Source organism: Juglans regia, chromosome 8 (assembly GCF_001411555.2).
Source record: "Juglans regia cultivar Chandler chromosome 8, Walnut 2.0, whole genome shotgun sequence".
NCBI lineage: Eukaryota > Viridiplantae > Streptophyta > Magnoliopsida > Fagales > Juglandaceae > Juglans > Juglans regia.
Window position 1 is genome coordinate 27,147,650 of NC_049908.1, and position 17,774 is coordinate 27,165,423.

Sequence of the window (17,774 nt, forward strand, 5' to 3'; positions counted from 1 at the left end):
CCCATGTACATATTCATCAAGTGCAATAAATTGCATGACAAAACCATCACTGGAAAAAGGCACTAGCAACCAAAGAATCAAAATTAAGAATTTGATTGAGAAGGTAGAGGAAAAAACAGTAATACACCCCCATAAACGCACAAAGCATGATGGAAGTAAACAAAACAAGTAAAAAGGTGACTCCCTACTTCAAAAAATTATACCTCTTGTGACCTAAATGGCAAAAATCAATTGACACTTTGGTTTATGAGTTAAAGAGTTGGGTTATTTGAAGTAGAAAGGATATCAGTAGGGGCAAAACCATATATACTCTGTTTTCCCAAGCAATATTGAGATAATGCATTGTCATCATCTTAAAAAAAATTTGCTTATAGAAAAAGATCACTAAAATATGCAATGCAAGTCATTAGATTAAAATTCATGAGCAAAGAGAGTATGGCTAGCATACCAATATGCTAGCCATATCATCCACATTAGAAACAAAGGGGTGCTACTCCAATTGACATGAAGACATTAAAAACATTTTAGTAGAAAATAAAAAGAAAAATATTTTGATGTTGTATAATCACTATGTGCATTTCTCTTCTAGTGAATTAGTAAACTATAATCACATTGTAATCTCACAAACTTTGATAGCATGCATGTTGCATAGTCTTTCACTATTTGCTATCTTTTATTTATGTACCAATCATTTAAAAGATGATATATAAATATCATTTTTCCTTACATTAAATACAAATCATGATTGTCTGCTTGTAAACATGTTGACATTAGTTACTAAAAGTAAATTGAGATACCAATTTTCTCAATTTACATATATCCCAATTTTCCATGGGCAGAAACAAGCCCAGAACATGTCTACCTATGTAGGTGTGCATAGAAGATGATAATCCATAGAATGATAGCATATAACAGTTAAATAGATTCATACCCAGGGCATTGGTCAATGATTTAAAAAAAATCATTTAAAAATGCAGTGCAAGTCATTAGATTAAAATTCAGTATAGCATAATATCATGTGTTATGAAATAATTACTATTATTATTTTTAAGTGATTAGTACTGCTAGCTGCCTGAGATGCTTAGAGCTCAAAGTTGGCCAGCAAATTGTTAATTTTGTTAATTTCGAAACTTGACCACACAATGAAGTTTTGAGTTGCCAAAGATAGGAAGAAATGACAACATTGGCCAGTGGATTGAACCTTGTAAAAGTGACGTGATACTACTTTTCATGGACCAGTCTAATTACCATTCTAATTCTATATCATAACCGAGAGCACTAACCGACCACACCAATCATAAATGCTTTCTGATAGAGGTTTGTAGGAAGTTATCAATCTAAAAATAGCTCTGTCATGGACCAATCAAATTACAATTATATTCCATAACATAACTGAAGTTGCATTGAGATACCCAAATAGATGCCATTCCTGAATGTTTGAGAACAGTTTACACCTACAGTCTTGGAGAATGTTTCTTAGACAGTAATGAAGAACCTTTAGAATAAAACCGGTACAATCTAAACACATCAAATGTATAAGCAATAGAGAATCACTGAACTTTTATATAAGCCCTATTTTTCCTATCCAAAACTCAATGCCAAAGCCATATATCCATGCACTTAGATGTTTTGATATTACAGACCCCTAAAAGATTACAGAAGGGGATCAATACATTAGACTTCTGATTTGATAATAAAAAAATTTATATTAAGAACTATGTCTAGCATACCCATGACGCCTGCATCTATTGTGTTGGGACCTAGTTTCATTTTCTTAATTTTTGGAACAATAACCTTTGCAAGACAACCTCAAACTCTAAAGAAACTAATATTGGGTATTCTATCATTTAGAGTTTATATGGTGTCTTGTCATATCCTTTAAATGGTACTATATTCAGGATAAAACAAAATACAAGTATTGTTTCTCCCCACCATTGCTTATGTAAGCCGGAACTATAGAGCATACAACCATTTCTACAAAGGCTCTATTCTTTCTTTCAACAACACCATTGAATTGAGGAGAATATGGAGCATTTTCTTCATGTATAAGACAATTATGCACACAATATTGAACCAATTGATTAGAAGAGCATTCACCTCCTGTATCATATTAGATAATCTTTATCTTTATCTTCAATTAGTTTTCAACTTCAATTTTATAGTTGAAAATTTATTAAAAGATTCATATTTTGTTTTCATCAAGTAAACATAACAAAATTTGGACATATCATATATAAAAGTAATGAAATATTTATTTCAACCTTTTAAAGGGACACCATTTAAATAACAACCATCACTATAAATTAATTCAAGTAGTGACTAATTTCTTACAACAGGTTTAAATGGTTTTCTAGGCAATTTAGATTGAACACATATTAAACATTTTTCATCCAAATGAATAGTAACTTTAGGAATAATCTCTAAATCGATCAATTTTCTAAAATTATGATAATTAACCTGGCCCAATCTATCATGCTATATTGAAAAGGAACACGTAAAAAATAAAAATTTATTATTAGAATCAAATTGGTCTACTATATTGTTTTGAACATTTATTACAAACAAGCCATCACTCACATAACCTTTCCCCCCAAATGACCCATATTTAGTTACAATAATTTTTAGAAATAAAATAACAATGTGTAGCCTACCCTACTAAGTAAAAATCCACTAATTAGGTTTTCTCCTTACCTCTAGCATATAAAACACTTTTTCTAATGGAATGGTGTTTTTAGACGTTAATTTGAGTTCAATATTTCCAACTCCAAATACTTGTGTAGAGGTGGAGTTACCCATCGTTACTTTCATGCAACTTGTATCCTTATATGTTGAAAAAATATTGTGGTTAGAAGTGACATGTACGTTGTCTTTTGTGTCTACTATCCAATTAGTAGCACTACATACTATTCATCGATTCCAGCTAGGGGTGTAAATTTAAACTGAAAAACCAGTCTGGACTGGACCGATTTTCCTGGTTTTGAACCGGTCCCAGACCGCCTGGGACCGATTCTTAGAATGTGAAAACCGGTCGGTTCCGATTCGGCTCCGGTTAAGAATTTTCGGACCGGACCAAACCGATTGATAAAAAATATATAAAAAAAATAATATTTGTATTATTGTATATATAAGTTTTATATATTATGTATAATTATAAATTTTTATGTGAAATTTTTATATATAATATATATAATTATATATATTCATATATGAAATAATTTCTTATTATAATTTATAAATTATAACATAAAATGTTAATACTAAATCACTAAAAGTTTATAACTAATAGTAACAGTCTAATATAGACTAATGACTATAGTTATACTTATAATTAATACTACAAGTTTTTATTAAAAGTTTATAACTAATACTAAAATTAAATATATAGTTTATAACTAATACTAATATATAACTTATTACTATACTCATAGGCTAATATTAATACTATTATATAGTCTAAGATATTTATTAAAGTATAAAACAATTTTTTTTAAATCAGTTTTTTTTTTATAAACAAATTTTTAATGACAAATTGTGAAACTTACATTTTAAAAAAAGGAAAAAACCGGACCGGACTAGACCGAAAACTGGTAAAACTGGAAGTACCAGTTTATGAGGGTAACCGATGCGTAATCGGTTTTGAAAAATACAAAACCGGTACATACCAGTTCGATCCTAAATTTTTTCTAAAACCGGACCAAACCAGACCGGTTACACTCGTAATTCCAGTGGATTCAGTCCCAAAAAGCACCATGTGAGCCTGTAGGTTAGGTTATCTTGGTTGTTCGTTGTCATGATTTCTCCTCTTCTTATCGTGATAATTTTTGGCCAAATGACTCGATTTGTTACAGTTAAAACAAATGGGTCTCTTATCATCCTTGTTGATGTATGACTTGTATGGTCATACCTTATGGCCTCGTTTGTTGTCACAACCATTTTCATCTAATCTCATCTAATCATTATAATTTTCTTAAACTTTCACATAAAATAAAATAAGTAATTCAACTTTTTTAAATCTGAAAATAAAAATAATATTAAAAATATATATTCTAACAATATTTTATTTAAGTTTTAACTTTAATTTCAACTCATCTCATCTGTAAAAATAAACGAGGTCGTCTTATGTTTAAGAGATAGGCGAAAATTCTTCCATAAAAGATGCAACTTGTCTATTGTACAAGCAACTTGGAGATGCTTGGTAATACCCATTTCTTGTTGGCCCAATTCATGATAAAGGATAGTTAACTCATGGCCTACTCTACCACGGATTTGAAATCATTCATCTTAAAGTCAAGAAATTGGCTTGCGGTGTAATTATCTATTCTGACATATTATATACCATATTTCTTATCAAAAGCATTACAAATCTCTTTCGTAAATTTAATGTGAAGGTAAACATAAAAAAATATATCATTTAAATGATTTAGAATCCTATATCTACACAAATTATCATTTTCTTTGTAGGTTTTCAATTCAACAGCAATGTGGGTTCATTTAACTCGTCAAAAGGAAGATTATTTTCAATAACAAAATATAATCCAAGTATTATAAGAAAGGTTTTCACATTTTCTTGCCAACGCTTAAAATTGACTCCTCCAAATTTTTCATATGCAATAGGTTTGTTAGAAGTCATGTGACAACCAATCAATTAATAATACTCCTCTACTTTAACCAAGAGAATATATACTCTAAGATTGTTGGGAGATTTTCTATAACAAAATATATATGTGTAAACGCTTTATAAAGTAGAGAATATATAAAAATAATAAGAACAAATTAGAAAGAGAAAATCTGGTATTGAGGCACGTTGTGATTGATGTTTTGAGTAGATTCTGCCGCCTCCAAATCTTAAAATGCACTAGGGTTCGTGATATTCTATTCTAAGGATACAACAACGTCGGTTCCCGTTAATCTTTTTGTCGATGTACACGGAAAGCTATACTAGAAACCAATATAAAATAGTCAAAACCTATAGAAAGAAAAACAAAAAGAATGAGGAAGTATTTCTCTAATTTTTTAATAGAATTTGGAGTGTATAAATTATTGGGTGGGGTTCTCTATTTATAAATAATAAAAGGGCAATTGTGAAAAGTCACAACTAAAATGAAATGATATTTGTGAAAAGTCACAACTTATATAAATGAAAATGTATTTATGAAAAGTCACAACTAAAATGAAATAGCACTTGTGAGAAGTCACAACTTATCAAATTGTAGATAATACATCGGAAAGGTTTGTAACACTATAGGGCAGAATCCCTCGTTTGGTGGCCAAGCAGTTAAGGTTTCTATTTCCAAGAAGCATGCATTGGTTCAAGTTATCGTGACATATTTTTATTTAAATATTGACAATGAGTCGACACATAGAACAATGACAATGATTCATTTAGTTAATAGTAAAGATTTTAATCATTTCTAAGTCTAAAAACCAACATGAGTGTCAAGTTTAATTTTATGTTAATTTTTTTTAAGATATATATATATATATATAGATAATTAAATATTTCTCTTCCTAGTAGTTTAAAATTTTAGAACAAATAGTAATTTTACATAGTATCAAACTTGAGATTTTGAGTTTAAATTTTGACTTTACACTTTACCCCATTAATTAAATATTCTACTTGTTAGATCCATTTATTAAGGAGAAGTTTGACCCACAAATGTGGAAGAGTGTTAAGATATATATCTATACTAGGGAATGGCTCCGGGTGCGTTGGCCCCAAGGTGCACCTGACATAATGATTTAAATAAAAAAAAAATCAGTAGCTTATTTATCTGAGAAAAGAAATTACAATGTTAAAGAAAGACAAAAAATCAAGATTTAAAAAAAATCTAAATTTCAGCAAAGTATGAGCATTTGTCTGCATCTATATTAGATTATATATTTACTTTATATATAATAATAAAATATTTTTAGCTTTTTTAAAACAAATTGAAACAAAAATCAAGGAAAATGAGTAAACTGTCAGAACAAAAAGGACATGAAAAAGATACATCAATTTATGTGCGCCGCGGGGCTATTAGGGGCCTTTTGGTAAAACATGATCTTTCATTAAATTCTACAAGAGAGCTACAAGTCAAATGATCAAGAATCTTAAGGGTATTTTGATTTAAGGGTCTTTTGATAAAACAAGATCATTCGTTAAATTCTACAAGAAAGCTACATATCAAATGGTCAAAGATTTTAAGTGCTTTTTGGTAAAATACGATTTAACGGACTTAATGGAAAAATAATAAAAGTTATTATTTACAGTTAGATAGCTACTTACTATAATAGAGTAGATATAAATAACTTAAATCTCTCTTCCGTCAATTGGCTTTGTTTGGTAACTAAACTCATCTCAACTCATTTTTACAATTTTTTCAAATCTCAACACAAAATATAATAAACAATTCAATTTTTTCAAATTCTAAAATAATAATAATATTAAAAAATAATATTTTATTATCTCAACTCAACTCAGTTCAACATCTAATCACAGCCTAAAATTTTTGGACCAGCGGGCTTTCACAATCTTTACGTACTTTCTTCAATAAGGTGAATCCAATCATTAGTCTATAGGAGGATTTGGGCATGGACCACTTTGTTCCATGGGAGCAGCATCAATTTTATTCAAATATTAGCCCAAGCAATTTCCCAAATCAACAGCTTTAGCCCATCAAGAATCTTGGCAATCCATATATTAATACATTCTTATCTTTGAATTCAAGGGCCCACAAAACTCATTAATATTTATAGATCAATTTAAATCATTTAAAATCATCTCAACACTCAAATGCAATCTAAAAGGACAAAGTGTGCTTTAAGAGTTGTACAACACATCAATCTGCACAAAATGTTTTCAAATTACTTACCTTATTGGAATCTCAATATTGCCTAATACCAGAAACACAATCTATATTATTCTTATTTCCCAAATGCATTAAAAAATTAATTTCACACATTGTTTGTTCCAACATTTTTTAATTCGAATTTTCCGAAAATATTAAGTATTATCAAATTTCCTAAGTTTATTAATTGATAATTGAAAAAGAGAGACGCTGGGAACCGGGTGGCGGGTAGTGTAAAACTCATTTTTATCAGCCAATACAAAACTGCCACGTCATAGGTCAATGAAAAAAATTAATGTCCCTGCCTCACAGAATCTTACCTCCCCTCCCCTCCCCCACCCCCCAACCCCGCGAACTACATAATTTTTTCTCCCGCCTCTCCCTCTTGCTTTCCCCTCCCCTTTCTCTCTCTCTTAAGCCTATGTCTCTCTCTCCTCGAGCATATCCGCATGTATGCGAATGGAAGTGGATCACACAACACCATGGTCTTGGTCACGGTCGTGATGGCGACGAGGACATTCCGCGGTAGAGCTCGAGCCTTTAGGGCCTCCATATCTGGTTCCGTTTACGTCGCCGAGAGTAGAAGTGGGTCTACCCACCTTACCATTCTACCAGTAGTTGAACTCCTCTAGTCCTCTCTCCGGAATGTTGACTCCGTCGAGGAAGGATGATTTGGACATACCTTATTTGAGCCTCAGGGAGTTTAATATGGAGCAACAGCAAAGGGTCTCTACCTCCTCCATGCCCATATATCTGGTCACTTGAAAAAAAACTAGTGCTGATGTCTATATTTTTTTTCTTCTGTGGAATCATATCCATACGCGTCTCTTTTCTTCTAATCCATTTTCTGTACTCTTCTCCAAAGTGGGTGTTAATGGGGATAACGTTTTATCTCTTCGGGCTCGCCCCCATTTGTCTTTGCGAGTTGAAAAAGGTATTTGATCCAATGGAGGAAAGGCTGGATCCTCCAATTTGTGTTTACAGAGTAAGTACGCAGGGTGGGGAGGGAAAGGGAAGGGGAATGGGAGGTAAGATTGTGTGAGGCAAGCATGTAAATTGCTTTTCATGAACTTATGATGTGGCAGTTTTTATTGGATGGTGTTAAAAAGAGTTTTACACTCTACCTGTTTGAAGTTAATCTCATTGAAAAATTCGAAAATTATTGATAATTGGAGGACAGCTTCAGATCAATGGAGGCAGAGCTTGTTTGTACGGCTTAGGCACGGAATAGAGATGGTTTTATCTCATCTTATTTTTTTTAAACATCAGTTAAATATAATTATTTTTTAATTTCAAATCTTAAATTTTTTTTATCTAATTATTACAATTTTTTTTTAAATTTTTTAAATAAAACACAAAAAAGAATTCAACTTTCTAAAATCTAACTAAAACAAAAATTATATTCTAATAATATTTTAACTTTATAATATTTTTATTCAATTTTCTTTTTGTTTTTCAAAACTTATTATTATTTACAAACTACTTCATAATTATTATTTACAAATTATTTTATTATTATCAATCCATGAACAGTTAAGAAATATGATGAGTTCAAGTAAAAACATTTCTCTGAAGTGTTTTGTGCATTTGGATGCTGAGTAAAGCCAACCGTACGAAAATATTTGAGGTAGACTGATATCAATTCAGCTGATAAACTGATAATGCTAAGAACATATTGGCCATAAATAGGCTCCATTCTATTAACTATATATCTTTCTTTTACTTAATTGAGACCTCAAATTTATATAGAAACTTAAATGGATCTTGATCTTTCTGTATATGAGAGCCAAATCTATATTCTTGAGATCAAAGTCTGCTGCCGGTATAAATATTTCGCGCAGTAATAAATATTAAAAGACACACTTGATGTATTTAGCTCTCTCCCACGTGAAACCTTCAAGTTGGGGCAAGTACGTTACAGAATTTCTTCCATATTTTTTCATATGTTAGCCAAACCAAATTACAACATTTATTATTGTTGATATAATTAAATTCTTTGATAATATTAAATACTGATCAATTAGTACTATAATATCTATTTAATTTTGCCCTATATATCTCACCCAAGGGACACGGTGCATGCATTATTAATTTATATACAAAATGTGGAGAGAAGGCGACTTCTTCCTCCCACCCCCATAAAAAATTAAGGGTTTCAGATATGATTTTCGTTTGAAGGCAAGGAGGCCTCGGCTTCCTCCTCCTCCTCCCTCTCCTTCCATTCTTCTTCCATTCACCCACCTTATCTATCAATGTTTCTTTTACTTAATTTTATTTTACTTCATTCAATGTCGAAAAAGAAAGATTTACAGGCTTTCAACAACTCTTGAGAGACACATGCAACACAACCAGATTCACAGGTCGAAAATCGTTCAAATAAAAGTGATGGTTTTGCGAAAATCACCGCATGTGGTTCTCACGCGCCACCCACATGTGCATGTGATCCTCAAGTGCCACCCTTTCCAGCAGCTCACGGGTCATCTTGCGTCAGATTATTGGACTCGCCACCACTAGATTTTTTATATTTGAACTTTGTGGTTGAAAAGAGACAAGTACATTTCCCTCATAGGCCGTCACAGATTCCGAAGTCTACCAGAATTGGTCCAAACTGTAATCCGTCCTTGTTTACATCTATCTTACTACTTTCATTTTTAGTTTCCTTATTGTTAATTAAAATAAAAAATAAAAGAGTTCGTTTCTTAAACGTTTGTCTGTAGAGGTTGAGTCATCTAGATGAAGGGTGAGGTTAAGTCTCTATTTAGACAGAGAGTGTTGTCTCTTAGATGTTTATCTGTAGAGAGTATCAACAATAGTGAAGACTAGACCAGTCACAAAAGGAAACAATGTACTGGTGGAGCTCCGATTATGGATGTAAATTTTTCTAATGAATGAATTATGAAAGTTTTCCTTAAAAAAAATTTATAGACAAAACGTGGTCACATGATGTGTATATAGTACTCAAAGTTAAAACTCAATTATGATGGACAGCTTGTTTGATATATGGGTACTTCAAGTTCTCTGTGTGTTGAATCTCGTTTAGGCAGCTTCTATTTTAATACAAAATATTGAAAAGACTTATTTTTCTAAGCAGGCTGCATATATATATATATATATATATATATATAGATACACACACACACACACACAAATATTTTACAAAGTCTGTTACAGGAACGTGTATGAAGGGTCCTTGATTTCCATCGCGGAGGTCAAGGCGGCAAGCTGCAGGAGGGATTTTATTAGGGATGCTAGTGGCCAGTGGGTCATGCTATCAAATTGTAATTCACGCAACGAACATATATATGAGATCACATATACGTAGTGTATATTAATATTAGAATATAATATATGCATGCAGGTCATTTTGGATTATTTTAGATAGGTCAGTGATCGATCATCATATATATCCTTAGAGTACTTGATCTAGATGATCATGAGTTTTTATATATATTTGTTTCATTCTACTTATATATAATACTTTTTTTTTGTATTGTTCATTGCTAGCTAGAAATAGTACTTATAATGAGAATTATATTAATTAATTTATACAAATATGTTAATTTATGGAAATAATTGATTTTTGGAAACTAGTTGGAGTACGGCTTTCTTATCATATAATTATATATTTTGGTTCCAAGAATAAATCAATAAAAAATCCAGCATGCAACCAAAGAGATCGATTATCATCAGCTCGGATCGAAAAGGTGAATTACTTGGGCTGATTTGGTTTTACAAATCTTTTAAATCATCTCATTATATCTTAATATCTAAATATCATTTAAATACAAATATTTTTTAATTTTTAATTTTTAACTTTTTCATCTAATTATTACTTAATTATTACAATTTTTTTAAACTTTCAAAAAATAATATAAAAATTAATTCAACTTTTTTAAATCTAAAAAAAATTAAATTGAAAATTTTATATATATTCTAATATTGTTTTAATTTTATAATTTTTTTATTCAACTTCTTTTGTTCTCATTTTCCAAAATTCTATAAAACTCAACCTAAACTATTTCACTATTATTTATAAATCATCTTATTATTATTCATAAATTTTTTATCTCATATGTATAACTAAACTATACCTGAATCAGTTGTGAGCAAGAATGCTTTTCCATGCACACTACAAGAAAATTACTTATTTACGAATAGTTAATTCTAATAAAATAATTATTTATAATTAAAATTAATTATAAATAATCTTTTAATTGTAATAAATTCATCACAAAAATTGGCAGTTGGATTTGAATGTTTACTAGCCAGTCCTTAATTGACAGTAAAACCTCTACATGACCACCCATTACGTGAGTACTGACAAACCTAAGCAAAAGCTGGACCACTATCTTCTTTTCATATATACGTTTAATTTCTTGTTTAAGACAAGACCTTGGAAATCAGGTCATCGTCCTTAATTTGGCTAGAAGAATGATTCTTGGGTTTGGCAATTTCAAGTCAACCTCAATCTAAAGTCTTCAATATTCTTACTCATTATGTAGCATATTGATCGGAGTAATATTAGGCACAGTATTTATTATTTTTAAAATTTTTTAAAATTATAAAAATATTTTTCTTAAAATAATTTTTTTTTTATTTCGTAAAAGATCTATATATACAGTCTTCATTTAGAGACTACAAATTAAATTTTTCTATTGATTAATGGGATGGGGGAGTTGGTAATTTTCTAGATTATAAGAATATTTTTAAATTTTTAATAAAAATTAATGGAAGCAATATAAATTTGTAAAATGATATATACAACCGTGTGGGGGAATCGCTGTGTAACCGCGTCCCACGTGGAAAGAAATAAAAATGCTCATCCCCCCCTACGGCCCTACCCAAAACCTACTCACAAAGTTAATTCATTTGTACGTCTCCTCTTTTTCCTTCAACCTCTCTCTCCCTCTTTATTTCTGTCAAAGTAAACGCTAACCGATTACCTCCATTCTCTTTCAACTGTACATAGCATTTTTGTCAAAGGTGGCAATAACTAAGGAGATTTTCATTTGCCAAGAATGCAGAGGCTGAACCCCACAAACCTGTACAAGTCAAACAATATGAGTATGGGACGGAGCCAACCACCATATTCTCTGTTCAACATTTTACTTATACATCTTACTGAAAATTTTCCCTTTTATATTTTTTTTCCGAAGAACCTTGTGTCAATTATGCTAATAACTTGTTAATCAACTTCATTTTCATTTATTTATGATCTGCCAATTGAATGATTTTAATTTTCTTCTTTTTATTTTTTTCAAATATGCTTTTCACTTGGAATCTACAAACTTCATCATTGAGTGGTTTTTTATTTTCTTTAAGGGATGTTTCCAGGGATGAGAACAATATCTGGGAAGTTTCTCGTGGAGATCGATAAATGGATGAAAAGATTTGACTGTCGTGTTGTTGTTCCAGTCTTTGGAGTGGGAAGGGACCCGTTTCTTCTGGTGTGTTTTTATTGAATCTTGATGGGGTTTATTGAGTGACTTATAAGCTCCCTTGATGGTGCAAGTTTACGTTGACTCTCGCTAGCTTAGGGTTATCTGATAATTAATGTTAATGTTATGGATAGTTACTTTTAAATGTATAAATTTATTTTACAAAAAAGTTAATTCCACTGCAAAAAATTGAGTTTTTTTTTTTTTTTTTTACACAGTGAAGTCTATTTTTTTTTTTCATAAAAATTCTGTTTAAAACTTGTAAATCTTATATATATCATTATTCTCTTTTAAAACATACTGATAAGACTTTAGTTTTCTAAGCAGGCTTTAATATATGGAGCTGGGTCCTGTTCATCGTGTAAAGCAAGCCGGCAAGGAGTGATTTTTTATTGGTTGTTGTGAGGCGCCAGTTGCGCCAATTAAATTGTAGAATAATGTTACCATGCATCACGCAATTGAATGCGAATGCAACAAACGTATATATTATGCCATACACAGTGTTTATTGGATTTTCTTAGTCAATATCAATAATGACAGCTTAGTTTTAGACTGCGCTGCTTGACCATTATATATATATATATATATATATATATAGAGGATTTTTTTTATTTAATTTTTTTTTCTTTTTCTCATATAATTAAGTATTTGAATTGTTCAATGCGGGAGTTTATATTGATCAATCATTAGTTCCAAATTTATACAAATTATATGTTTTCTGGAAATTAGTTGGAGTACTACTGTTCTTGATCGTATCAACAATTGATTTTTGGTTCATTTATATATATATATTGGCTCCTGAAATAAATAAATAAATAAAAATATAGCATATAGCCGATGATCGATCAAATTGCATGGCCAACCACATCATTTATAAAAATACCTCTAATTTAAAATATAATTGTGTAAACTGTTGTGAAATTTTTGTGTGTAAATCATGATCAATATTCCTCGTATTATTTAAATCTTACAGATTAAATTATATATATATATATTGACATAGATGATAAGTAGTATATATAAAGACATTTAAATAAAATTATTCTACAAAATAATAATAGTATTAAAATAAAATAAATCTGGGCCATTAATATTGCCATATTTTATATATCTGCTTCCCTTCTTGTTAAATTCCAATAAAATAGACCAATCTGCAGTGGCGGAACCAACAATTGTGTTGAGGAGAGGCCAATTTTTCTATTGTGTGATATATTTATATAAAGAGTAATATTGTTAAATACAATTTTAAGGTGTGCAAGTTATACGCACTCATTTTGAAAAATATAATAATTTTTTTTATGTAAGTCTTAAATTTACCTATTTTTTCAAAAGGAGTAGGTGGGACTTGCACATAATCCTAAGACTGCAATCATCATTTCTTTTATGCAAATTAAGAAGATATTGAAAAATCATAACAACATAACTACAAACTATTTTTCATATAGATCATTGACCTTAAATAATATTTCTTATATTTTCACTTTGTATTCTATATTAAAAAACCTAATATTGGGATCCATATTAATAAATAGTTAAGATAAGGTGATAAGGTGCGGTATAAGAAAATTTCAGCAAGTAGAAAGATCTCGAGGAAATTAACTCTTGCATTTCCCATGGATATCTCAACGTTCTTTCTTCTTTTTCTCCTGCAAACTCCTCTATCTTCGTCTAAAGCGCTTGACATTCTCAAAGGCTCATCTCTATCTGTCGGGAAACCAAATAGCGAGAAGTTAGTTTCAGCGAGTGGTGAATTCTCTGCAGGGTTTTTCCCCGTTGGGGATAACGCTTTCTGCTTTTCCATATGGTTAACAATATCCTCGGTTCCCACCGTCGTTTGGATGGCAAACCGAGACGATCCCGTTGAAAGAGGTTCGGAAATCTCAATTTCAAAAGATGGCAAGCTTATCCTCAGAAACTCTTTTCGTACCATCATTTGGACCACTAAAACAGCAGCCTTGACCACATCACAAACCTCCCAATTGCAGCTACAGCTCCTAAACACAGGCAATCTCGTTCTTCAAGATAACTCTGATAATGGTGTCATCTGGCAAAGCTTTGATTCACCTACAGATACTCTTCTTCCTCGACAAACACTAACCGGGGTTTCAAGCCTCGTGTCAAAGTCACGCCAAGGTGACTATTCTTCTGGCTACTACACACTCTCTTTCGACAATGATAATGTCCTCCGCCTGCTTTTCCAAGATCCGACGATATCCAGTCTCTACTGGCCTGATCCATCGTTTACTGACCCAGCAGAAGCCGACAGGTCTAGGTACGACAATAGTAGAGCTGCGGTACTAGACTCGTCGGGCTATTTCTGGTCATCTGACGATTTTAAATTCCGAGCAACAGATTTTCCTCTGGTATTGCACAGACGACTGACTCTTGATACCGACGGCAACCTGCGATCATACAGCCTGCAAAAGATGAATGAGACTTGGGATTGGGTTGTAACATGGCAAGCATTCTCTGATCCATGCAGGATTCATGGAATCTGTGGACCCAATAGTCTGTGTAGTTATAATCATGCTTCTGGTCGGAGCTGCTCTTGCTTGCGGGGATTCAAGATCAAAGATCCGACTGACTGGTCTTATGGGTGCGTACCAGAATTCAATCTTTCTTGCAATCAAAGTGATGAGTCTAGCTTTGTCCAACTTGCCCATGTCGAGTTCTATGGTTCTGATTCAGACTTCCTACCTAATGTTACCTTACAAACCTGCCAAAAAGAATGCCTGAGACGGTGTAATTGCAATGGTTTCCAATTTAGATTCAGCACAAATGAGGATGGTGCGGGTGCCTATAATTGTTACCCCAAGTTTCTTCTAGCCAACGGACGACGTTCACCCGGTTTCGAAGGAGATTTGTATCTAAGGCTACCCAAAGCTGGTCTTGTTTATAACAAGACGCCTGATAAAGTACAAAGGTTAGAATGTTTACACAAACCAGTTACGCAACCAAAAAAAACTTACGAAAATAAGACGGTGAAGCTTTTGCTTTGGGTTGCCATTATCATGGGGGGTGTAGAGGTTACTTGCATTTTCCTAGTGTTTGTTTTCTTGTCAAGGACTAGTAAAAATCCTGATCCAGCTGCACAAGCATACCTCCTGACAACTAGATTCAAAAGATTCACCTTCTCTGAGCTGAAAAGGGCGACGCAGGGTTTCAGGGAACTGATTGGACAAGGAGCAGGAGGGGCAGTATACAAAGGAGTACTACCTGATCAGCGGGTAGCTGCAATCAAGCGCCTCAACGATGCCACCCAAGGAGAAGCAGAATTCCTAGCAGAAGTAAACACCGTTGGGAGGCTTAATCACATGAACTTGATCGAGATCTGGGGATACTGTGCAGAGGGGAAGCACCGGCTTCTAGTGTACGAGTACATGGAGCTTGGATCATTGGCGGAAAATCTTAGTTCAAATACACTTGATTGGGAAAAAAGGTTTGAAATTGCAGTGGGCACAGCAAAAGGCCTAGCTTATTTGCATGAAGAGTGCCTAGAATGGGTTTTACATTGCGATGTGAAGCCTCAGAACATACTTCTGGACTCAAACTATCAACCCAAGATAGCAGATTTTGGCCTGTCTAAACTACGAAATAGAGGTGAGGTTGATCGTTCAAGATTCTCTAAGATGAGAGGAACCAGAGGTTACATGGCTCCTGAATGGGTTTACAATCTTCCCATCTCTTCTAAAGTGGATGTCTATAGCTACGGAGTCGTCGTGTTGGAAATGGTTACTGGAAAGAGCCCCTCAGAAATGCATACCTCCTCTGAAAGCAGAGGAGCGAGAGAGTATAAGAGACTAGTCACGTTAGTGAGGGAGGAAATCATGAATAAAAAAGCGGCTTCAAGGGGGTCGTTGATTGAAGAAATCGAAGAACCCAGCATGGCTGGAAAATATGACATGGCTATGATGGAACTTCTGGTTCAAATGGCTTTACAGTGTGTGGCCGAAGACAAAGATGATAGACCCACCATGAAGCAGGTTGTAGAGATGCTTCTATCGCACAAGGTTGATTAATATTGTAGTTTGGGAAGTTCAGATTATGTAACTTTCTTTTTCCTTATCTTTTTGTATTTGATGAAGATCAGATGTTCCTGGACCGTAGTAGATTGTTGAAGATTAGACACTGTAATCGATCTGGTTCACTTAGATCCATCTCTTCTGTATCAAGGATTAATTTTGATTTAGAAAACTATGGCCTTGGTGTTTTTCTAGGTATATTAAATCCATGTATTCGCCCTTGTAACCTTCACTTCAACCTTGGGCTATTGATGAGAACGTGACCATAAATCCTTCAAAGTGAGTGTAGACGGTGGAGTATTCAAACTGAATAGCTGGAAGTTTTATTCCTCAACACAAGTCATGACGATGCAACATGCTACCCCTTGATTCATTTTCAACAAAGATGGGATAGGACAGCACATCAAAGATAGCAACTAGCAGTGCCGCGCAGAAACCGGCACCAATAGCAAGCCGGCAAGTAGTGATTTTTTATTGGGTGTTGTGAGGCGCCAGTTGCACCAATTAAATTGTAGAATAATGTTACCATGCATCACGCAATTGAATGCGAATTAAGGGTGTTGAACCGGACCGGATTTTTTTCGGATCCGGTCCGAAACCCAGAAATCCGAGGGATCCGGGCGGTTTAAAAAATTCCGGATCCGGTTACCGATCCGGTCATGTGACCCGGTTATCCGTAACCGGGTCATTTAAGAAGAAAAAAATCCGCCCCTTTGAGTCTTCAGTCTCGCGCTGTCTCATTGTCTAGGGTTTGTTCTCGAATCCGAATACCTAATCGTGTTCCGTCGTCACTCTCAGTCTCGAATCTGCCTCGTCTTCAATCCGTCGTCTCTCTCGGTCTCGAATCCGCCTTCTCTCTCGGTCTCTCTCGAATAGTTAGGGTTTGTTGTCTCGTCTTTCGACCTCACCGAGACACGGAAACAGAAATTTCGAAGTGCTTAAGGTATTTTTTTTTCATTTGCTCTGTTTTTCACATGTAAGTTTTAATCACTTGTTCTTCTAAGTTTTAGCAGAAGATTGATGGAAATTATTGTTATCCAAATTGTTACTGTAGATTATTGGTTGTGTACATTGGGTTATATCATGAGCACCTTGTGTTTCGTGAGTGTTATTATAGTACCCTGAGTTTTGTATTGAGTACCAGTACTGGGTTTTTGTATGGGTTGACTGTAAAAAAAATTTGGAACTAATGATTGATCAATATAAACTCCCGCATTGAACAATTCAAATACTTAATTATATGAGAAAAAGAAAAAAAAATTAAATAAAAAAAATCCTCTACATATATATATATATAATGGTCAAGCAGCGCAGTCTAAAACTAAGCTGTCATTCTTGATATTGACTAAGAAAATCCAATAAACACTGTGTATGGCATAATATATACGTTTGTTGCATTCGCAGTTCAAGGGACCAAATTACTCTACTTTCAATGGAATCAGGATAGGGTTGGAGGATTGTGGCTCAAAACTCTTAAAGGGGTGACC

The 17,774-nt window shown here is 33.0% G+C and overlaps 1 protein-coding gene across 1 annotated transcript; it reads left to right on the plus strand.

Annotated features, from left to right (window-relative positions):
* Positions 1–13,849: 13,849 nt before the first annotated feature.
* On the plus strand, positions 13,850–16,618 carry LOC108999668 (putative receptor protein kinase ZmPK1). The gene has a single exon (XM_018976576.2). The coding sequence runs from the start codon at positions 13,879–13,881 to the stop codon at positions 16,282–16,284; it is 2,406 nt and encodes an 801-aa protein (XP_018832121.2). The 5' UTR covers positions 13,850–13,878; the 3' UTR covers positions 16,285–16,618.
* Positions 16,619–17,774: the final 1,156 nt, after the last annotated feature.

Bases quoted from the DNA above. Each gene is read 5' to 3' on its own strand.
- LOC108999668 (XM_018976576.2), top strand. From the start codon at position 13,879: ATGGATATCTCAACGTTCTTTCTTCTTTTTCTCCTGCAAACTCCTCTA.